Genomic DNA, 24,400 nt, shown 5'->3' with positions numbered 1-24,400 from the left:
ATACTAGACATGGGCTATATAGGAAGACGAAGCCCTCCTGTAATGCCCAGTTTGAGTTAGAAGTCATCATTTTTTGGTCTAACTCGTAAAACTTTTTTTGGATTAGGTTTCATGGTCAAGCAAAAAAAAATCAAAAGTGAGTTTTTCCAGCAAGATTTTAAGCCAAAAAGTCGAAAAGATGCAAAAAATTTGACAAAAATCCACTTTTCTAAGATTCTGACCATTTTTTGTCAACAAGTGATTCAAGAACCTCCAAAATTGGCCCTGCTTGACTTGATTCTGTTCTCTAGCGAATTAATTTGAAGTTTCACCTTTCTATCATTCAGACAGGTCCGCGCAGAAAGTTCTTTTTTATCTGAACTTAACTTAGTATTTTTATTACTGATGTCAGTTTGTCTTATGTTTTCCACTCTCAAGTTGAGAGTCTACTAATCAACATAAAGATTAAAAGATAAATTACTGACTAATTAATGACTAAAAGACAAATTTTCAAAGTGTATGTGACACTTAACATGACCAATCAGAAGGAAAAACCATATTTCAACCACTGAACTAGGCTATATATGTAGTACTAAATCACTTTGTAGTAATGCCACATTTTGTCATACCCAACATTTTTTGTAGTACTCAATATATTTCATAATATAAAAATTGACACTTTTGACAATTATGGACCTATCACACTTTGTATTAAAATCTATGGACTTTCTAATAGATAACAAATAAAAAACAGATAAAAAAATTCACTCCATTAAGAATTAGTGAATAAGGCCTTGGAGCGCTGAGGCCATTGTTTTTTCAGAGAAATAAAAAAAACTGAAATATCAACAAAAGCCAAGAAGAAAACGAATACCGGGTAGAGGCTGCTGATCCCGGGGCCTAGGCCAAAGGTAGCCCAACCCACCTGAGTTGTTTTATACTCAGAAGTGGCCGATCAAGCGGAACTTCTTTGGCTTGCTGGCTATCAAAAATCAACCTGGATAAAGACCTAAGACCACATAGCTTTAACACACCAGGTTAGCCCTGGACTACTGAGGTATTACTTTATTTTTTACTTCTTCCGTCCAACATCCAACGTTTCAATATCACATCTCAAGACAAGGGTCCTGTGGCTGGTCACACAGGCATTTTGCCAAATCCTGAGGAGCAGCTGCACATGACAGTGAATGGTTTCCCATGTGCAGCTGATCAGGTATCTGTATCCTGAATTATCTGTTATCTGTATTTGTCTTCCAACTAATTCTTTTCAACTATCCTGTTGGCTACGAAATTCTACTAAACCACTAAGCTAAGTACCTGCCCAGTCTCTGGTTTGGTGTTGTTTGTTTGCAGCCATGCCGACTCAGCAAAACTCTCAAAATACCACAAAAAATGCTGTACCAGTCGATCTCATCAACAATTGGAAGCAAGTACTTGCTGAACTAGCAGAAGAGGCCAGCAATGAAACAATTAGAAACTGCCTCAGACTCTACAATCCAGAAAAGCCAACTAAAGATAACATAAAAACCCTGAAATCATGCCGAAAGGATCCCATCATGGAAACACTGAATTTCCTGTCAAAAACAACCAACACAATGAACAAAGACAAAGCAATTGAAAAATTGTGTGTGGTCATACAGAGCTATTTTCCAGACATATGTCAAATATGCAACCAGTCATATAGAGTAAAAATGCATGACGATTCACTCTTAAAATGCGGCTCCTGTGGACAAGAAGTCCATCGACCATGCTACCTAAAACTGCTAAAGAACATTAATTTGATTGACCAAGACGAGGAATTGAGGTACTTAATCTACCAAATACCTGGTATGTTTTACCTTTGTCAACATTGTCAGGAAAATACAATAAATTTTCCACACAAAACAAGTTTAACCAACACTGCCAATTCCAGTGTGAATCATGTCAACTCTATCCAAACACCTACACAAACAATCAAAACTACCAACACCACATTTGTCGCAAACTCCCCACAACATACACCTGTATCTTCACCTACCAAAAGTATTACTGACCTCTCATCATACACCTCAATATCCTCCACTCGACCTCGATCAAGATCTCTTCCTCCAACGCCAAGGAACCGATCACTACCACTAACACCTAGTGTTATTATAGACAACAACAATGTAAATACAGACAGAACCCTTGATGGTGTTTATCTAGGAAGAACCGACTTCTTGAAGAAAAGATTTCAAAGACAACTTGAAAACAATACTAAGCTTACATCAGACTCTACAGTCCCTCAATCATCTGACAAATCAAAAGATGAAACCGAGATACACAACACACCACCAACCTGCCGATTTTATGTCAAAGGTAAATGCAAGCACGGTATTCGAGGCAAGAACTGCCAGTACAACCATCCAAAAGCCTGCACCAAACTCATGAAACATGGAAACAAGGGTCCAAAGGGATGTAATGCTGGAACTAAATGTAACCAATTCCACCCAAGAATGTGCTCTTCTTCAATCAAGAGAGGTGCATGTTTCAACACCCATTGCACTTTTGCCCATGTCAAAGGCACTCAAAAGAGACCAGAAACTCCAACAAAGAATCATGCTGACACAAATGATTCCTTGGATTTTCTCAAAATCCTGGACAACTTCCGTCTGCAAATGATTTCGTTCATCAACGAAAGTCTCAAACCACCACCACACACCCATCTCTCTCAAAATCTCCAACAAACACACCAACCACACCATCTACAGGACAATTTTCTTCCAAACCACCAATCAACAAGAACCCTGCACTAACAACCTTTGCTTTCTTGAACATACAAGGTTTATGTCCACAAACCGCACCATCTTGTGTTCCCTATATCAGAGATATCTTGACAACTGAAAATCATATTTTTATTGGATTAACAGAAACTTGGCTATCACCCAACCACAAAGCTGGAGAACTAGAAATCGAAGGCTACACCTTACATAGAAAGGACCGTGATCGTGATAAACCCAAACAAGGAAGATACAGTGGTGGTGTTGCCTTCTATCTGAGGGATGACATCTCTCCATTGTTCAAACCCCTACTCGAATTCTCAAATGGTGTAAATGAAGGACTTCTACTTTACTCTGAAGATCTTAACATTATCATTGGAATTCTATACAGACAGCCAACAAACCCAAATCACAAATCAGATGCACCAGAATTCGCAGAGCTTATATCATCAATAGTATCAAAGATTGAAACTCTCTATGGTTGCTGTCCTGATCTTTACATTTGCGGTGATTTTAACATTCCACATACACTCTCAAACCAACAATGTGTACCTACAGTGAACTGTGACAGATCACTCTTAAAAATTTTAGATGAATTCGCACTACAGTTCAACCTTTCTCAAATTGTGAATAAATCCACACACACCAACGGAAATATTTTAGACTTTCTTTTAACAAACAATACAGACATGATCTTTAACTACCAAACAACACCAACCATATACTCCGATCACTACAACATTGAGGTTGTTACACATTTATCTTTTAACAAAACTAGAATTACTGATACAGAAAAAATTTTTAACAATGACTTCGACAAATTCAACTTTTACAATAACAAAATAGACTGGGAAAACGTCAATAAAACTTTGGATGATATTGATTGGGAAAATATTTTAAAAACTTATGATTCTAACCCTGATGAACAATACAATGTATTCCTTGAGAAATGCATTGATGTTATCACCAAAAGCAACATTCCTTTACGAAAACCGATAAAGAAAACAATTATTCCACGCGATCGTCGAATTCTTATGCGAAAAAGAAAGAAACTGAAGAAAAGACAGCTCAACAAGAACACAAAGTCAAGATTGATTGATATCGAACTAAAATTACAAAGCAGCTATGCCAACGAAAGGTACAACCAAGAGCTAGATGCAATCTCCAAAATCAAAGTGAACCCCAAATTCTTCTACTCTTACGCAAAAAGATTTTCTAAAACCAAACCTAAAGTGGGACCATTATTAGATCCCATCACAAATAAGCTAACAGACAATAACCTTCAGATGGCCAATATACTTCAAGATCAATATAAATCTGTATTCACACCACCAAAATCACAATATGAAAATCCTGATCTCAATCCTTCGCAAGTTACGGAGAAACTTGATTATTTTGACCTCACAGAGGACGACTTTATTAGAGAGATACAAACCCTCTCTTCAAACTCAGCTGCTGGCCCAGATGGCTTTCCAGCTATATTTCTACTCAAAAACAAATCACAGCTTGCAAAACCACTCAGATTGATATGGCAGAACATTCTTGACAAAGGATTCACTCCGAAGATACTGAAAACAAGTTACATCACCCCTATTTTCAAAAAAGGAAATCAAGGATTGGCTGAAAACTATCGCCCTGTCGCTCTTACATCACACGTCACTAAAGTTTTTGAAAAGATTGTAAGAAAAAATTTGCAAGATCATCTGGAAAGAAACAACCTCTACAACAGCAACCAACATGGATTTAGGTCAGGAAGATCCTGCTTAAGCCAACTGCTTGCTCACACTGAACGTCTAATCCACTATATTGAAAATGGCTACAATGTAGATGTCATCTATCTTGATTTCAGTAAAGCATTTGACCGTGTTGATCACTCGATACTGCTACAGAAACTTGAAAGAAATGGCATTTGTGGAAAACTTCTATCCTGGATAAAGTCATTTCTTACAGGGAGAACACAGAGAGTCTCTGTCAACACAACGCTATCCAAAAATGCAGATATCATATCCGGGGTGCCTCAGGGTTCTGTGCTAGGTCCCCTTCTGTTTCTTGTAATGATACAGGATATTGATGAAGATATATACAACGCTGTCCTGTCTTCATTTGCGGATGACACCAGGCTGATGAAAGCACTGGCCAGTCAAAATGATGTCCAACTTCTCCAAAACGATCTCAACTCAGTATACAAATGGTCAGAGATCAATAATATGCAACTGAATGGACTCAAATTCGAACATATGCAATATGGAAAAAATGAAGAGCTGAAACCCTATTCAGTTTATTATTCTGATACTCGAGATCAAATTGAAACAAAAAGCCAAGTCAAAGACCTTGGAGTTACTCTAGATGTAGATATGAGCTACAATCAACACATCAAAAACCAAATCAACAAAGTGAAATCTATCAGCTCTTGGATATTTCGTACTTTCAAGACAAGGGACAAAGATGTCATGTTAACCCTTTGGAAGTCACTTGCCATTCCACACCTTGACTACTGCTCTCAACTATGGTCTCCATCAAAGAGATGTCTCATTCAAGAACTAGAGCTGCTACAAAAATCATTCCTGAACGGTATCCCCTCGTTGAGCCACTTAAACTATTGGGAAAAATTGAACCAACTGAAAATCTACAGTCTTGAAAGAAGAAGAGACAGGTACAGAATCATTTACACGTGGTGCATACTAGAAGACATTGCCCCCAATTTCAACTACAATGACGAGGCAGGCGGCGTGCATTCTTACACAAATCAGAGACTGGGTAGAAAATGCAATTTGAAAGCTATAAATGTCAAACATAAAAATATCTGGAGAGGTTGTCTCTCACAAGAAGGACCAAGGCTCTTCAATGCTCTGCCAAAATCCCTTAGAAACCTCACAAACTGTACCAAACAAACTTTTAAACAGCATCTTGACCAATTCCTCAGTACACTGCCAGATGAACCGCTGCTTCCTAATTATTTCAACTTCAGGAGAGCTGACTCTAACAGTACAACAGTAATGGTCAATCATCGGATTCAACGAATTGGATGAGTACCATAAAGTACATAATCAATAACGAAGTAAGTAAGTAATATGTGAAGATGCGCACTTTATACTAAGGTACAGACACACCTTGTTATAAAAGGAGATTTCCATCTCAAATGTATCCAGTAGCGTTGACAGGAGGGGCGCAAATTTTGTGTAGGAGAGCAGATTTTTATGACACAGCAGTTATCTTTTCATATTATGAATAGATAATTACAGGGTCTCTTCCCCCCATGCCTAGAATGAAAATTTTCTATTCCCCCCCCCCCTCATTTTTCCCCACCCTGCCTCCAAAAATTTCTCTGTCCCCCCCCCCCAAGCATAAAAAGCTGTAATTTGATGAATTTAACGCTTATTGTTTTCCCTAAGGTAGTTCTAATTCAAGAATGAATGGAAAGGATGGTTGTTTTTAAACCGTAATATTGCTGGTTGAAATAAATGAAAGAAAAACTAAGCATATGTTATACACCCAATTGAGTGATAGTAAAAGATACTGCTAAAATAATATAACAAGTCCTAATAAAGAAAATAAAAATCAGATGTTTTTCAATTTTGAATTGATTTTGGTGAGCCCCCCCCCCATGCCTAGAATGAAAATTTTCCATTCCCTCCCTCGTTTTCCCCCACCCTGGCTTCAACAAAAATTTTTCCCCCCCTATACGTCCTTCAAAACCCACTCCCCCCCTGAATCCAGGGGGGAGGGCACTATGAGTGTCATAAAAATCTGCTCTCCTACACAAATTTTGCGCCCTTCCTGTCTACGCTACTGTGTATCAGTCATAAAATAATGTATGAGTTAAAAAAATTACAAACTTTCATGTGTCTGACATGACCAGGCCATTTTAAAATCAAATCTTTTTATGTATGTTTGGTTGTATTTTTCAATGTTGTTCTTTATCTTGAAGATAATATCATTTGAATGCAATCTTTTCAAAACCAATCAAAACCTTAAGTTATTAATATAATGTCAAATTGATTAGATGTCTATCAGAAGGGGTTCCGTTTGTCAAACAAAAGGTCTTTACTTATATACTGTTACTTACTCAAAGAAAAAAAATTAGTGGATGCAGTCAAAAAGGATTTTTCAAGGAGAATTTAATCTTAGAGGATTCCTAGAAGAAAAAAAATTTGGGTGGAATTTAATTTGATTGATGAAAGATATTTTTAACTTAGAAATGGCATGCCATAAATTGTTCTTTAGCACAAGATCAGAAATTTTTGGGGTACTAAATTGCCAAATTTTTCTTTCGACCAAACTGTTCATGCCGCCAAATTTTTCTTTCCCCAAAAATTTCTACTACAGGTAGTTGTATTTCAATCCTTTAATCCTCAGGGTAAAGCTGATCCACTAGCACAAGAAGCTGAACAAGATGGCGTTCAAGTCTTCAAGTATAAACGTTGGCAATCCAAAAAAGTTGCCATTCCTGAGGTTGTTGAACAATATAAAAGTGTTGGTGCTGATCTCAATGTTATGCCCTTCTGCTCACAGTTCATTCCTATGGATGTTATTGATCATCCAAAACATGGTTCCATTGTTTATCATCCATCAATTCTGCCCCGTCATCGGGGAGCCTCCGCTATTAATTGGTATGAATCTTTTTTATGATATTATCTTATTTGATTCACTATTGGTTGCTGTAGATTCATCATCAAAACGCCTCTTCCATCATGATCTTACTAAATTTTACTGATTTTGATAAGGGATATTCTCAACTTCAGTTGAGCTAGAATCTGACAATGTATGTGTGTGTGTGTGTATGTATGTATGTCTGTCCGAAAACTTTGGGGCAGGCTGGAGACTTCAAAAATGATCGGGTTTGGCTGAAATTTGACACACTTGTTCCTTGGGTGAATATCTGGGGGTGTTTTTTTCATTTTCTGAAAATTTCCATTTTTAAGGGCGTGGTCACGAGTTTTCGCCAAAACGAGGCTAAAACTTTGGAGCAAGCTGGAGACTTCAAAAATGATCGGGTTTGGTTGAAATTTGGCACACTTGTTCCTTGGGTGAATATCTGGGGGTGTTTTTTTCATTTTCTGAAAATTTCCATTTTTAAGGGCGTGGTCACGAGTTTTCGCCAAAACGAGGCTAAAACTTTGGAGCAAGCTGGAGACTTCAAAAATGATCGGGTTTGGTTGAAATTTGGCACACTTTGTTCCTTGGGTGAATATCTGGGGGTGTTTTTTCTCATTTTTTGAAAATTTTCATTTTTAAGGGCGTGGTCACGAGTTTTTGCCAAAACGAGGCTAAAACTTTGGGGGCAGGCTGGAGACTTCAAAAATGATCAGATTTGGCCGAAATTTTGCACACTTGCTACTTGGGCGAATCCCTGGTGGCGGTTTTTTCATTATTTCAAAGTTTCCATTATCAAGGGCGTGGTCACAAGTTTTCGCCAAAACGAGGCTAAAACTTCTAGGCAGGCTGGAGACTTCAAGGGCTAATCCCTGTGGATGGTTTTCATTATTTTATAATTTCCATTTTAAGGGGGTGGTCATGAGTTTTTAGTTGAAATTAGTTACAATTTTACAATTGGGTCTACGAATGATTTAAAAACACTGAAGTTGAGCCCAGTGCGGTTAGCACGTTCGACAGTTTAGTTCAAAAGGGATAAAATTCAACAGCAATAATCTTACATTTCATTTTCTATAATTGCATTCTCATTTCAGGACTTTGATGGAAGGAGATCAAAAAGGTGGATTCTCAATTTTCTATGCTGATGATGGACTTGATACTGGACCAGTCATTTTACAAAAGTCAGTTGATATTGAACCTAATGAAACTGTCGATTCACTTTACAATCGCTTCTTGTATCCTGAAGGAATCACAACAATGGTGGGTTGTCTCATTTATTTATATAAATTAATTACAGTACAGTATGTGGCCCCCAAAACGGCGATCAAATTTGAAATTTCTCTCAAATCTAGAGGAAAAGAGGTTTTACAAAAATTTTTGCTGCATGAAAACCTTAACATCTCTACTTTATTTCCTGGAAGTTCTTTTTCAGTTTCAAAAATATTTTTCAATCGCTTAAAGATAGGTAGCTTTTTTCTAATGGCCCCCAAAACGGAGGTTTGAAATTTTAGCAAATTCTCGAGATATCTTTAAGATATGAATACAAAATTTTGAGCATAGTTTTGAAATATGATTTAGAGGGTTTTGGGCATAAATTTATTTGATAAAATTTTTACAGTATACCCCTGGTTGTCAAAATGCAGGTTTGGGGCCCCCAAAACGGAGGTGTACTTAAAATCGAATCATTAAGCCCAGTGGTAATAGGGGGAAAAACTATGAACATATTTGTGTTTCCCCTTAAAATTACGACCCGATGGATATAAAATTTATGATTTTTATGAAATATTTCAAGATTTTTGATATTGCAAAGTCCAAACTGAAAATTTAGAAATTTTCAAAATGACAATTTTGATTTAACAACGTCTTAATCAAGTTTTTGAAAACAAATCTCTTTTGAAAATAGTTCCATTCATGTATGGAATAAGCTGTGAAAATTTTAGAAAAAAAGCTTAACTGAAACTGAAAATATTAAGCTTTAAAGATATTTTTCTCCTATATTTTGCAAAAAAATGACAGAACCGTTTTTGCTGATTCAGCGGAAAATTTTATACCGGGTGCGCCACAAAAAAGGTTCTCACTTTAAAAGTAATTTTCTCGAAATCTAAAAATGTTTAAAGAACCATTTCTATTTCATTGGAAAGAAGAAAGATAAACTTAAATTTTGATGGGTTATTTATTAAATTCGAGTCATTAGGTCAAAAGTTATGCTCAATTGAATAAAAAAGTTACTTTCGGAAAGTGCTCAAAAACGTTAAAAATCGACCTATCAAATTAAACAGAAGCATAATTACATGATACATCAGTATTTTCGTTTCCAGTCATTAAAAATGATAATTAGCTGTCTAAATGACCTTATGTAAATGACGTTATATAAAGGAAGGTTCAATTTCAATGAAAGGAAGAAAATTTGTCGAAAAAGGCCAAAAAGTCTGGTAAAATTCATTAAAATACATGAATTATGGGTTTCGAGGTAGATCCAGCCTTACATATACTTTATCCAGTCTTGAACCAAAAATCTGAGGAAAATTTTGGTAAAAGGAAATCAAATTGATTTTTATGAAGATTTTAAACCCTTTCGACCCTTCAGTTTTAAAACTTATGTGTTTAGTTACTGCAAAATGCGCTTAATAATGTAAAGGCTATTGCGATTGCCAAATTTGAAATAAAAATTTGATAGGTCGATTTTTCACGTTTTCGAGCACTGTCTGAAAGTAACTTTTTTATTCAATTGAGCATAACTTTTGATCTAATAAATCGAATTTGATAAATGACCCATCAAAATCTAAGTCTATCTTTCTTCTTTCCAATGAAATAAGAATGGATCTTTTCAGATCTTTTAAAATTTTTAGATTCTGAAAAAATTAGTTTCAAAGAGAGAAACTTTTTTGTGGCGCACCCGGTATATAATGCAAATTTTTTGTTATAAACTATTAACTCAAGGTGATAGGAATAGGATTCCAAGATTTTTTACTTTTTCTCATATTTAGAATTTTCGGTTTTGTCAATGCTGATTCTAAGGCTCCAAAATACTGGTTGACCTTCAAGATGCTATATCCTTTACCCAGCCTCTAAAGTCACAGATGTATTTGCATTTTCTGAACGGTATTAGGTGTAGAAAGTTTCCTATACCCTATTTTCATAACTTATTTTCAATATCCAAGGAGCTAGAGTGAGTTTTATATGCCTAATTTTGGTGTTAAAATATTTCCTTTAGACGCAAATATGTTATTTTGAATCCGTCTCAAACCAGCAAAAACATGCTCATTTTTAAGTATAACCATCGTTCTTTCAAAATAAACAAAAATCGTTTAATTCTGATAGATCTTCAAGTCAGAATCTTCATTTTAATGAAAACCTCCGTTTTGGGGGCCGTCTCCGTTTTGGGGGCCATATACTGTACTTACAGTTAACTTGCAGTAAAAAGTTTGGACTTGGAGTTGTTTTTAAAAGGGGAAATGAACAATTTTTTCATATTTTTTGAATTTAACTAAATCACGTATACAGGGGTTTTGCTTGGTTTTAGTATGTAGGCTGGCGAATGAAAAATTAATTCTGGCAATTTCTAGATTCTAGGCTGGCGAACTCTTAGTATGTGCATTGTATTGATTAGCATAAATATGAACTTGAGGCTACAAACCACGAATTGTAATTTTTTTTCGTGCCTTAGACCAGCAAAATTCATCGTTCGCTGGGCCCCTTGGACCAGGGAAATTCATCGTTCGCTTGGCCCCTTGGACCAGGGAAATTCATCGTTCGCTGGGCCTAAATAAGACCCCTGGATATACTAACAAGAAAAGACAAATTTTCGACCAAAAATTTCTCTTTTAAAAGTTACAGCTCTTTTTTGTTGACAGGAAATCTAATCTTTTAAAATCAACACGGATTAAGGGGATTAAGTTAGGCCATCTGGTAGACATTAAATATTCAGAAAGTAACTGGAATAAAGAGCTTTATCATTGTACCCAAAAATACAGTGACATAAATTGGCTTCATTTAAACTGTTGTAAATTTTAGGTTGAAGCAGTTGAATTGATTGCTGAAGGAAAGGCACCAAGAATTGTCCAAACAGAAGAGGGAGCAACTTACGATCCAATCTGGAAAAAGAAAGACGTAGCTAAAGTAAAGCTATGTGCACTTCATTTTTCAATTGTCTGTGAAGCATCCTTTACTTCTTGAAGATCTTCATTTCCCATAATGCTTTCTTTTGTTTCATTTGTTTAATCAATACTCAAATTAGCTGCAATGTTGAAGGAACTGAGAAGTAGTGTCTTACTAGGTCTACAACTTTTACATACTGTTTAGATTGACTGGAACAAGCCTGCTAAAACATTACATGACTTCATTCGTGGAAATGACAAGGTAATGTTCTAAACACACACAAGTTATAATTTATATATGGGAACTTTATCTCTTGCTTTTACTCCTGTAGATTTCACCACTACTAATATCCCATAGTTGAAAAACTACATGACCTTGTGCTTTCATCATTGATCCTTTTCCAGTGTGGAATCGATGCAAAGTCCACGCCGAATTGCTATGGCAGTCTAAGGGGGAGTAAAGTAGATGCGTTTAAACCTGGAGTAATGAAATTGGGTGTTAGAATGGTGGTGCTTCTCTTGTCTTGAAAAGCTTTGACTTACGCCAATATCTATATCTGCTCCTTACGCCAATACGCCAAAAGTAATTACTGTCTCACGTCAAATATATTCAGCGTACTTTGCACTAATTCCAGGATGGATCCTTTTTCAGGGGTTTCAGTTTATTTCAACATGGCAGGGGATTCACTATTAGAGATTGGGTACCATATTATATCTAATGAGCGCTAAATCTTCTGCAAGGCCCTCCCCCATGAGGGGTCAAAATTTATTTTGAAAAGGCAAATGGTTTTAAAAAGAGTCGAGTAATGACTTTTAGTTAAGTGATGACAAAGGGTGTGACTTTTAGCTCAATCAAATTTAGTATGATTGTATTTCTTCAAATGTAAGTAGTAAACCCTCCTTCTGATCGTTGGTTGTTTGGTTTCAATTTATTTATTTTGGGTAGATAAAAAAGACTGAGTTTTTCGACATCATTGCAGTGGTGCATATCATGAATAGTATGGTTCACTTTCGAATAACTAAAAAAATGATCTTTTTTTAATCTTAGCTTCCTGGTGCTTGGTCAACCATCGATGGGAAGGTAATTGATCATGCTGCTAATTCTAAATCTCTTCTTCTAAATCACCCAACGAGAATTATAGTGCTATTTTTATCTTTCACTGGTCATTGTAATAGAATGCTTGTTAATAGACAAAAACCAACATTTCGTTAAGTGTATTTTTTACACAGTTGAGACACTTGAAGATAATATGAAGATTGAAATTCCATGCAGTAGAAATATTTTTCGATAAACCTTTGACCTCATAATATAGGGTTGTTCTTTAGGTTTCACCGGCACTGGTCTAGTTGTAATAAAATTCTGACAATGTGTTATCTTTGAATTTAAGTTGTACATATCAAGGATGAAGTGCGATACAGTGTGTAGATCCAATCAACATTAAAAGTGTGTAATAAGCTATTTCTATCTTTCCAAATATTAATTAGCAAGTGACCTTCTTTGGATCCTCAATGTACCACCGTAAAGAACTTCCACAACATACTGAAGTCAGCATTGATGGGCTTTCTGCTCCAGCACTTATTCATAATGATGGAATGATAATTACTGGTTCTGATGGCCAAAGGGTTTGTTGTTTTTTAAGAATATAAAGTGAGAATCTACAAAAAAATTACTTGCATAGTACAAATAATACTGCTTAAGTATATTGAATATATTAAAGTCTATTCACGATAAGTGTGCACTCTTTTTTCTTTTACCTATAACTTTTGAACTAATTCTTCAATCTTTATAAATTTGGTATCATTGGAAAGATATTAGTGAGTGGAATAATTTGAAATAAAAAAATCTTTAAAAAATTCTAAAAGTAAAGATGAAAATGAAGAAGAAAAAAAGGAAGATCTTGTAAAAAAAGTGCTATAACTTTCATTTTCACTGGAGAGATTCTTTGATCTTAGGAGGTCATCACTGTGAAGAAATTTCATTAAAATATTTATTCAATATAAAGTTATGATACAAAGTTAATAAGTGATTGACCCCAAAAAACAGCAAAAAACTGCAGAAAACAGCGTTTTTAGACGTCAATCAGCTTATAACTTTATTTGATATCTTTTGACTGAATGATTATTTTTGAGAATTTTTTTCACAGTGATGACGTTCGATGATCAAGGATTCACCTCAGTGAAAATGATAGTTATAACACTTTTCTACAAGATCTTCATTTTTTTCTTCTTCATTTTCATCTTTACTTTTAGAATTTTTTAAAGATTTTTTTATTTCAAATTGTTCCACTCACTAATATCTTTCCAACGATACCAAATTTATAAAGATTGAGGAATTCCTTCAAAAGTTATAGGTAAATGAAAAAAGAGTGCACACTTATCGTGAATAGACTTTAGCCCGTATATTCTGTAAGTTAGCCAAGCTGCTGTGAGCCTTGTGAAATCAATCAAAAGACTGCCAGAATATCCAAAACTACTAAGTTATCCACGTAAAATGTAGGCTTTTCTCGATTAACAATTAATTTAATTAATTATGTACTCTAGATAATAAAAACTTCTCTCATGAAAGCTAATTTGAAAGTTTCCTTAACTGAACATTGCCATTTCCTAAGTTTCGAAAGCCTCAACGTAAACCATATATTCGTTTTGATTACTTTATTCAAAGATTAACGTCAAAACACTTCAATTGGACGACGGTAAGATGATTGCATCAAATAAATATGGGCAGGCATCAGATGACGATGTTAAACTTGAACTGTCCTCAGAAGAAATGGAAATTGCCAATAAAATCAAAGTAAGCCTTAGCTTGTTCCAATCAATTTTCTAACACATTGCTTCGATAAAGATATTCAATGAGTAAAAGTTGGTCGTTGAGATTTATCAACTTCAGCTGATGCAATATTCAACTTGGCGAGACCAAGTTGATTTAAAATTTTCAAGGTACGAAAAATCAAATGAACAGAGAAAAACTGTGCAATTTATAATGTTATTCTATACCCAGAAACAAAGACAAAACATGTTTATGATTGTGTATAGAAAGTTGAATGATTAGCATAAAACGCCGCACTCATATGCAACATGGGAAATTTCTTTTCTCATTTATAAAGATTTCTGTAAACAAGAAAATGTTGTGATGACTAAGAATGAATGTTGTACATAAAAAGAGATGACAAAAAATGAAATCGCAACAAAAAATTCAAAAAAAAGATTGGACTTTGTAGGGGACTAATGGTTTGCCATGTTCATTATGGCTACGTATGATAGAAGATTTAAACTATGAAATTTTATCATTTGTAGGATATCTGGAAAGGAATCTTGAACTTGGGATCAATTGAAGATGATACAGATTTCTTTAAAGCAGGTGCAGCTTCAATGGATGTTGCTAGGTAACAAATTTAAATTTGATTTGAATTGCTTTCTTTTTTCAATTTCTTGAGTTTGAGTCAGCATTCTGATTCGCCCAAAGGAAGCCAATGTTTGCAAAAATGTGCCTAGATTCCTTGGGATTTTGAATTTTGTGAATATCTATACTTTTGTCTTCATTACTGATCACACCATGCTAAAGAATAATCTGAATTAAGTTCACAAAGTATTTGAAAATAACTAGTTCCAGACAGACTCGCAAAGAAATTGCCTCATCAAGAGGAATGTGCCATTATACAGTGTGTTAGGAAAAAATTTGGAACATTAAATGAAAGTAAAGTCCTCAAAAGTCGATCTTACTACAATTAAAATTTATTGTAATGGGAGAGTATTTCATTGCTCAGTCAAAAGATATTTATTTTCCAAGATTTTTAAAATAAGTGATTGAAAGGAGAAATGATGATCCTGACGAAGCAGACAGTAAAGGCCCTATCCTGGAATAGTTACTTTTTCTTAGATGAGAAAATCATAGCGCTTATCAGACACCGGCGACCCTATGTTCATGGCGTATCGGCGTATCACTCAATCTTGCTATTGCTTTTTCATGTGAGCAACTTCACTACCCTCAAATACAATGTCTGGCATACCTCCCTGTTCTCTTATACCAGAGTGTTGCGTGGTACCAAATTCTCCCGTATCCTCACATGGTATGAGTTAACACCTGAGTAAGGGTGCATGCCAATAAATCGTAGCACTGAGTGGGAATCAATCAATCAATCCTGGCTAGTTTTAGTGTGAAAGTAGAGAACGGTGAATCAATATCAATATTATAGTACTTTCTTTTTTTTATGAATTCCAGTTCCAAAAGGTCAAGTCCCCCGGTATCTAGAACAGGGCGTATAGTATTTCGGAATTGCAGAAATCGACTCTTTTTCCTTCGGAATTTTGGAAATCGGACAAAATTCAATCGGTATTTCGGAATTCTGAAATTGCTTCGGTATCGGAAATTCAAGAATTTTTGCTTCGAAATTATGGTATTATAACGTTTTTATCCTCCTTTTTCGGAATTCATACCTAAAAATCAAATTTGATGAAAAATTAGTCGAAACGAGGAAAAATACCCAAAAAATCAGTATCGGAATTGCAAGTATTTTTTACGAAATTTCGGAAATTTTGGCAAAATTATCCGGTATTTCGGAAATTGCAAACCCCGTAGGCCCCCCCCCCATATCTAGAATCAAAATTTTCTATCCCATCTCGATTTTCTTTACCCTAGCTCCAAAAAAGTTTTTACCCCCTCAAGAAAAAAGTTAAAATATTGAGGTGTCTATTGTTTTTCTTGTAGTTTTGAAATCAACATGTTAATGGAAGGATTTGAATTTTAGTAAAAATCTATACAAGTAAAAAGTGCTAAGAAAGCAAATGCCTAAGCATCTCTGAAGGGCGTCCCCTCATACCTAGAATGAAATAATCTTCTGTTCGCCTTTGTCGGTTGCTTCCCACACGACTTCACAAAAGTTTCTTCTTCCCGCACCTCCCTTTGGTCTCAAAGGTTATTAGGACACTTTCATCTTTTCGGCTTTTTTCCTAACACACTGCTTATTCAATAGCTACAGTATATTCAGCCATAAACAAAACAAAAAGAATGAACGATTTACGAATGAACTTTTCACATTGAAGATGAATGATTTCATATTCAAATTCTTTTAGATTGGTAGAAGAAGTGAAGCAAAAGTGTGACGTTGTTTTGGCTAACGAAGATGTTTACATGAATACTGAGTAAGAACTCACAAAATTCGTCCATAACATTTTGATTTTTTGTACAATTTTTCAAAGAAACCTTTTTTGCTTGACTATTCTCCTAGTCCTAGAATTCTCCTAGTCCTAGAATGTTCTCACTTGCACAAAATCTGTCAAAAAGCCAATGCAAAATACTATTTTTTTGATGTGATAGGTGGTTGATGGGAGTATAGTCCAATCAGGTTTATTTATCTTTCACTAGCTATGCCAATTTCTTAAAACGATCAGTGATGATTTCAAGAGGGCTTGGTGAGGAAGAATTCAAGTGTGATTATGTAAGTATTGTTTGATTCTACACTCACTGTTGACACTTTTTTTTGTTCGTGGTGCATTTGTATTGTTAAACATTTTGGTCCCTTACGTTGTTAATTTCTCGAGTGAAATAAAAGTATATACCAAACGCTGCTAATGAAAAGTAACTCGATGATATTCTGACCTTTGGTTTTCTTTTTATTACCCAAATTCTGAGCTTAGTTATTGTAAAAGTAGGACCTAGTAAAAGTACTCTAATTATAAAATATTTTTTTCTCTAACCTAAAGAATTCATATCCTTTATTTTTTCAAATTTCAGAAAACTGTTGAAGTGAATGGTAAACAGATTCAAATGCCAAATCAATTGTTCATCAATGGTGAATTTGTTGAAGCACAAAGTGGAAAGACATTTGATACCATCAACCCTACAGATGAATCGGTAAGTTTCCCAATCCAATTCAACAATGGCATTTAGAACGCCAAATTCTGAGCAAGGACACATCCCAGACTCGGACACATGAAAGGGAGACTTTGAGGTACCCTAGGAATGAGTGCTGTCTTTATACCGCTTCCTAAATTTATTATGTTTTCTGTGGCACTGGCGGCGAAATTTTTACCCTGGGTGGTGTGGAAACATGAAATATTTTAGGAATTGTAAGGGTTGACAGAATTTGAGAAGACAGAACATTTTTCCTTTATATCCTATCTTTTAGGTGTTAGCTGAAGTTTCATTTGGAGCCAAAGAAGATATCAACATAGCTGTTGCTGCTGCCAAGGTGAGTGATTCATCAGTCGCGATCAGTTAACATGAAAACTATCGCAGAAGAATTAGAGCTAAGACACTCAATAATTTCAACCAGGGGAGTTCGAATAGGAATGTACTGTGTGGAAAACTGCAATTTTCTGTCTTGAATTAGTTTTAACTACTGCTACAGTTATCCAAATTTTTTATCTGGAAAAGCTTGCTATCATTCTAAATTTGGTTGAAAGTGCTAATGAAAAAAGACATCCATACTGAATCGTTTTTTTTGTTCACCTTCCACACAGGAAGCGTTTTATGAAGGGCCTTGGGCTACAATGAACGCACGAGATAGAGGTACCCTCATGTACAAGTAAGTACCCGACATTTTTTGTATTTTATTTCTATAGAACTAGGAGTAAGTTACTTTTTTAATAAATAAATCTCTCACCAAAATAGATCTGTCGACCAAGACTTAATTTATTGTGGGTCAACTTAAAAACTACCAACTAGACAGGTGGTCGAACTCAATTATCTATATTTACCATTGATCAAAATTTCAAAGAAATATCACTTGCGCCTCCCCGAGGTACTTCCCCTTCTTGAAAAAAAAGGAAGATTCTCAAAGGGTTGACATATAATATGTAAATGTTTTTCTCAGGTTAGCAGACTTGATGGACGAACACCGGGAAGAGCTAGCTTACATAGAATCGATGGACTCGGGTGCCGTTTACACTTTAGCATTGAAAACACATATCGGAATGAGTATTGATACCATCAGATATTTTGCCGGATGGTGTGACAAGATTCAGGTGAAATTTCTTGCTCTCTGGCTAGTAGGGATTAGTGTTCAAATGTATATACACCCGACCTTAACGTTAATTCAAAAGAATTGGCTATTAAAGCGCTATATTCTGCAGTAAAACCTCTGATTAGCGGACAATTTCATTTTCCCCGGCCATCTCCTAGTCAAATCCTCATAAAAAAGTTTCCAAAAGGCGGACACTTAATTAGCGGACCCTCTGACTAGCAGACAAATTTTTTTTGGACGAAATGGCCTAAACCCCTATTTTAGCACTCCAAATAGCCGACACCGAATATCAAACTAGCCAGACTTCAAAAATCAAAAATTTATTTTTGAGATCTTTTCTTTCAAGCACTTATTAATTTCGTTATCTGAATTACATTTACACATTTGCAGTTTTCCCTTAACCCATTCGACGAATTTAGTATATTTCTAGATATTTTTTGAATTGAATCGTGAAAACTAATTTTTTCTCTTCCATGTCCTAGTCTGAAGTTATGATTAAGATCAGAAAGTAAAATTGTAAGATTGTCCTGGTGTTTTTCCAAAGAACGGATACTTAGATGGAAAGCAGAAAAATATTGAGAGACAAAGATAGTAGCAAGTAAGACTTCAGACTCGAATTTTATATCTCTGACAACGTGGGATGGCCTAATTTCAAAATTGGAGTATTCAGATCGAAAGTTTCTAAAAGGTAGACACTTCTAATAAGCGGACATTAACCCGTTTCCCCGATGGTGTCCGCTGATTAGAGGTTTCACTGTACTACCCATGACATGGGTTTATTCTACTCGCGATAAAGGACTGCCACATAAACAAAAGAAAATGCAATAGATATTTGGTTTATTCATGTTTCCAGCCTTAAAACCTATAAAAAGCTGGTGTTTTTAAAAAATTCCTTGGCGAAAATTATTTGTCTGTAAAAAGAGAATTATTGCCAGTTTTATTGACGAAATTTTCTCGAACATTTCTTTTGTTGAGATACTCGAATATGTGGTTTGAGTGGTAATCATCACGAGGAGCTACCTTTGTAGAGTAAGTCTTTACATTAAATTTTGGTTATATTTGGTTATGTTTTATCCTGTGGTTTATAGGGTGACACTATCCCGATCAACCACGCTCGACCAAGCAAGAATCTCTGCTTCACAAAGAAGGAACCGATCGGGTAAGTGGTTTCGAAAAAGAAATATGTTGTTTCACAAGATCTAAGGTCGTAATATACAAATGGTTGGTTGCGCCCCGTGAGATTTCAATAAGTCTTGAGAACCCCATTTCCCTCCTTAACTTTGAAAAAAATGCTTTCCCCCTTTTAGAAAAGTTATCCAGTTTCATAGATTTTTGATTTAAATAATGATATTAAGCCTTCATTATTTTCCTAGAAACTGTTTTACCTGTTTGAAGTCTAATAATCTTTTCCACTCTTTCCCTTGTCAAACGTTCATTTTTTAAGTAGTGGAATTTTATTTTCTTTAAAACATTATATTTTGCTTTAGTGTTTGTGGTTTGATTGTACCATGGAACTACCCATTGATGATGTTAGCCTGGAAAATCAGTCCACTTCTAGCCGCTGGAAACACTGTCGTCCTTAAGCCAGCTCAAGTATGGTTTCTTAAGATGCTATTCTAGAATCCCTTGGGAAATAAAAATCAATTCTTGTGACATTATATAAAAAAGGAAAAGTCTCACATAGGAACTACAAAACAAATGTCACTTTTCGTCAAAATTTATAGAACGGTCTAGTTCAGTCTAGTTTAAAGAGCAATTTACCATTTATTAATAATCGTTAAAATATTGTTAACATTCTAGTTTATCTATTTTCCCAGGCCAATGTTGTTTAAAGTCATTGAATCATTGAATGAATGACACTGAATGAACTCATTTTTTACTTTGTGGTTCACAGGTGACCTCAATGACTGCATTGAAATTTGCTGAGTTGGCAGTCAAAGCTGGCTTCCCCAAAGGAGTCATCAACATTGTCCCTGGATCAGGTAACAAATGAAATGAAACAGTTCTTCTTATTTCTGACTTTCTTTAACAAACTCATTGTTTGAGATGTGTTATAAGTCGAGAAATAAAAAGAAAACTTACAAGGGTTGCGCCATCTATGAAAGAAATGACGAGGTGCATTGTTGAGCTTACATTTGTATTTCAGATCATACTTCTAGGAATTGGCGTTTAAAAGGATAGGGCTTTTATTGATAAATCTTTATTTATTACCATTTTGTAAATTATCGTTTTTTTTTTAAGTACCCGATGTTACAGTACGAGTAGAGCCGTTTTAAGGGGCCGTTTATTGAAAATCCTTTCTTTGTGAAGGGGCGTCTATTCGAGGGGGCGTTTAAATGGAAGCGTACATTCGAAGTAATACGGTAACTAGAGGAAAAAAGATTTGACCGTCGGAAACATCTAGCATAAAAAAATGCACTCTGATTTTTTGTTATGTTTGCAGGAAGTCGTGCCGGTCAAGCGATTGTAGATCATTTAGATGTCCGTAAAGTTGGCTTCACAGGCTCCACGCCCGTTGGCGCCGGAATCATGAAGAGGTAAGGGAGAGACAAGGCAAGATTGTAAAGTGTGACAGAACAGAGATGAGAAAATTGAGATTTTTTTATGCTCATTTTTTATGGCGTTAGCCAGGGGTGGTCGATACTAAAATCTAGGACATCATGATGCTTAGTGACGTGGTGGTATACCCTAAAAACTTAAAAATCCTTTTGATACCGTGGGTTCTAAAATACCAAAAAGGTGGTATCCAGACTAAAATTGAGAATATTTTCAGTAACTTGGTACTAAAATTAGTAATTTTCGTAATTTTATGATTATTTTTTTTTCAGAATTTTTCGTGATTTATTCAGAATTTTTACAATTTTTAAAAAAGTTTAAAATTTTCTCATTTAAAGAAAATTTCCTAAGTTCAATTATTTTTGCATCCAGTCAAATGTCTTTAATGTTTGCTCAATTCATAAAGCAGCATTGTTTAAAAAGTATCAATTTTTGAGAAAAATGAATATTCTGTTGCAAATAACAGCACACAGTTTTTTTTGGCACACCCGGTATATGTCCAGGACTTTAGTACCGACCCCCCTGCGTTAGTTGGATTCTTTTTCAAGGTGCAGCTCAGTGGTGATTTTCCAAACTGTAGCAGGCTCTTTGTAAAATCTGATATTGGAGTATAGGTCATATTTTCTGGTTTATCCAGGTTAACTACGTTGTCTGGCATTATAGAATAAATTATTTGATTTGCATAAAGACCGTCTTTTTCAAATCTTCCATAATTGCGGATTTTCAGCGCCGCTGTCAGCAATATTAAGAAAGTGTCATTGGAACTGGGTGGAAAGTCGCCTCTCGTTATTTTCCACGACTGCGATATGGACAAAGCTGTCAAACAGGTAAGAATGGGGAAACATCGGGCAAAGTTTTACCATTGGTCGAGGATACATCGGGCAAAGTTTCACCATTGATCGGGGAAATCTTACCTTGAATCGGGAAAATCCAACGAAATGTCGCAAAATAGATTTTGGTTAGGGAAAAAGGAATTAACTAACTAAAAAAATTTTTTACACGATTGTACTAAATCATTTAATGAAGAATTTATGACATTTTTTCTTGTTTTATTTGGGTATAAGATTTTCAAGTTTTTTTTCAAGTTAAAAATTTACGCTATTAAAGATTCTAACTTTATAAAGAACTGTATCCTATCGTTGGGCTGCTTTGTCATTTTTGTAAACCTCAATTGTTTAATCTTTGAGGAAAATATCTTGTGTTTTCTAGCAAGCGTAAACTACTTTTTATTTTAGGGCACGCTAGCCTGTCTTTTCAACAAAGGAGAGAATTGCATCGCAGCCGGTCGTGTTTTTGTTGAAGAGTCGATTCATGATGAATTCCTTGCCAGAGTTGTAAGTTGACACAGTTTGAAGAGTTTTTCTAACTTTTATCCATTTTTATTAGAATCTTGGACGTATTTATTTAGTTTTTTAAGGTTTCGATCGTTATCGACGGCTGCCGTCTCTTTTACAGAGGATGTCCAGTCCTTCATTTAGCGGTCTAGAAGTCGTCTGTTTCCATCCATCTACGATTAGGTTTATAGTGCCTGCTGGCTAACGATGCACTGGCACAAAGTTTTTGTTTAGATCAAGTGTGTTTATAAGGTGTGAAGCTCCAGGGAACAAGGCTAGCACACACTTACCTCATCAACGGTGTATTGTAGAATCGATACCTTGCACTAGAGTGCAGTAGAACTATTTCAAAGAAACCTATACAAACTAGAACTTGGCATAGCGGTATACAATAGGACGGCTGACTGTCAGAGAAAAAGCCTCGTCGATACGAAAATCGAAAAAAGATGCTTTTTTGGACCTACCCCGGTGGAGGTCCTATAAATTAACCTTTGTCCGTCCGTCCGTTAGTTACCAGCTTTTCTCGAGATTGGCTCATTAGTTTTTTCTGATTTTTTGCACAATGATGCAAAATGGCAATGCCCAAAATGTGACGGAGCCCGATTTTCGAAAAAAAATTTTTTGGGGCAAATTTGGGCCAAAAAACGGCTAAAAAACGGGTTTTTTGGACTTTGTGAAAAATTGGATCATTAATTTTTTCTGATTTTTTGCACGAAAGTAGGGTACCATCATAGGTATAAGATGGCTCAAGCAGATTTTTGTAAAAAAATTTTGTTGGCTCAAAAAACGCATGTTTATCTATAAGAATCACTATTAATAAGCATACATCGATGTTCTTAGTCAAATTACTCAATTTTTTTTATGAGATAGATGTTTTTTCTTCTCAAGAGGGCTTACTTTTGAAGAATATGTGTGTTTAGACAGGAAATTTGGGTTGCTTGGCGTGTTTTTATAGAAAAACTGGCCAAATTCGATATTTTTTTATAAGCACATTATCAATTACTTAGGTATTGGCTTTTCTCGAGATTGACTCTTTCATTCTTTATGATTTTTTACACAAAGATGCATAACTATAAACCCTTGAATGTGACAGAACCCGATTTTCGAAAAAAAAAAAAAAATGTTTTTGGGCAAATTTGGGCCAAAAAACGGCTAAAAAAAACGGGTTTTTTTGGACTTTGTGAAAAAATTGGATCATTAATTTTTTCTGATTTTTTGCACGAAAGTAGGGTACCATCATAGGTATAAGATGGCTCAAGCAGATTTTTGTAAAAAAATTTTGTTGGCTCAAAAAACGCATGTTTATCTATAAGAATCACTATTAATAAGCATACATCGATGTTCTTAGTCAAATTACTCAATTTTTTTTATGAGATAGATGTTTTTTCTGCTCAAGAGGGCTTACTTTTGAAGAGTATGTGTGTTTAGACAGGAAATTTGGGTTGCTTGGCGTTTTTTTATAGAAAAACTGGCCAAATTCGGTATTTTTTTATAAGCACATTATCAATTACTTAGGTATTGGCTTTTCTCGAGATTGGCTCTTTCATTCTTTATGATTTTTTACACAAAGATGCATAACTATAAACCCTTGAATGTGACAGAACCCTATTTTCGAAAAAAAATGTTTTGGGCAAATTTGGGCCAAAAAACGGCTAAAAAACAGGTTTTTTGGACTTTGTGAAAAATTGGATCATTAATTTTTTCTAATTTTCTGCATAAAAGTAGGGTACCATCATAGGTAAAAGACGGCTTAAGCAGATTTTTGCAAAAAAAAATTGTTGGCTCAAAAAACGCATGTTTATCTATAAGAATCACTATTAATAAGCATACATCAATGTTCTTAGTCAAATTACTCAATTTTTTTATGAGATAGATGTTTTTCTTTTCTCACGAGTGTTTAGACATGAAATTTTGGTTGTTTGGCATGTTTTTATAGAAAAACTGGCCAAATTCGATATTTTTTTATAAGCACATTATCAATTACTTAGGTATTAGATTGATTGGCTCTTTCATTTTCTACGATTTTTTGCATAAAGATGCATAATTATAAACCCTCAAATGTGACGGAGCCCGATTTTTGGAGAAAAAAATTTTGGGGTATATTTCAGCTAAAAAAACGGCCATAAAAGGGTTTTTTGGAC

General features: G+C 35.1%; 1 protein-coding gene across 1 annotated transcript in view; it reads left to right on the top strand.

Annotated features, from left to right (window-relative positions):
- LOC136820711 (cytosolic 10-formyltetrahydrofolate dehydrogenase-like) overlaps nucleotides 1-24,400 on the top strand; it is a 33,710-nt gene that overhangs the window by 1,752 nt on the left and 7,558 nt on the right. The window contains exons 2-21 of the mRNA XM_067076928.1: nucleotides 7,074-7,327; nucleotides 8,405-8,570; nucleotides 11,325-11,429; nucleotides 11,613-11,669; nucleotides 12,456-12,488; nucleotides 12,893-13,030; nucleotides 14,070-14,198; nucleotides 14,702-14,790; nucleotides 16,478-16,546; nucleotides 16,770-16,842; nucleotides 17,139-17,258; nucleotides 17,533-17,595; nucleotides 17,867-17,931; nucleotides 18,220-18,370; nucleotides 19,458-19,528; nucleotides 19,857-19,962; nucleotides 20,264-20,351; nucleotides 20,813-20,906; nucleotides 21,653-21,752; nucleotides 22,161-22,259. Coding sequence (XP_066933029.1) covers nucleotides 7,074-7,327; nucleotides 8,405-8,570; nucleotides 11,325-11,429; nucleotides 11,613-11,669; nucleotides 12,456-12,488; nucleotides 12,893-13,030; nucleotides 14,070-14,198; nucleotides 14,702-14,790; nucleotides 16,478-16,546; nucleotides 16,770-16,842; nucleotides 17,139-17,258; nucleotides 17,533-17,595; nucleotides 17,867-17,931; nucleotides 18,220-18,370; nucleotides 19,458-19,528; nucleotides 19,857-19,962; nucleotides 20,264-20,351; nucleotides 20,813-20,906; nucleotides 21,653-21,752; nucleotides 22,161-22,259 — 2,070 coding nt within the window. The remainder of the gene's footprint in view (nucleotides 1-7,073; nucleotides 7,328-8,404; nucleotides 8,571-11,324; nucleotides 11,430-11,612; nucleotides 11,670-12,455; nucleotides 12,489-12,892; nucleotides 13,031-14,069; nucleotides 14,199-14,701; nucleotides 14,791-16,477; nucleotides 16,547-16,769; nucleotides 16,843-17,138; nucleotides 17,259-17,532; nucleotides 17,596-17,866; nucleotides 17,932-18,219; nucleotides 18,371-19,457; nucleotides 19,529-19,856; nucleotides 19,963-20,263; nucleotides 20,352-20,812; nucleotides 20,907-21,652; nucleotides 21,753-22,160; nucleotides 22,260-24,400) is intronic.

The sequence above is a fragment of the Clytia hemisphaerica genome, unplaced genomic scaffold (genome assembly GCF_902728285.1).
Source record: "Clytia hemisphaerica strain Z4C2 unplaced genomic scaffold, Clytia hemisphaerica genome assembly, whole genome shotgun sequence".
Classification (NCBI taxonomy): Eukaryota; Metazoa; Cnidaria; class Hydrozoa; order Leptothecata; family Clytiidae; genus Clytia; species Clytia hemisphaerica.
This window is presented reverse-complemented; position numbering and strand designations above follow the sequence as displayed.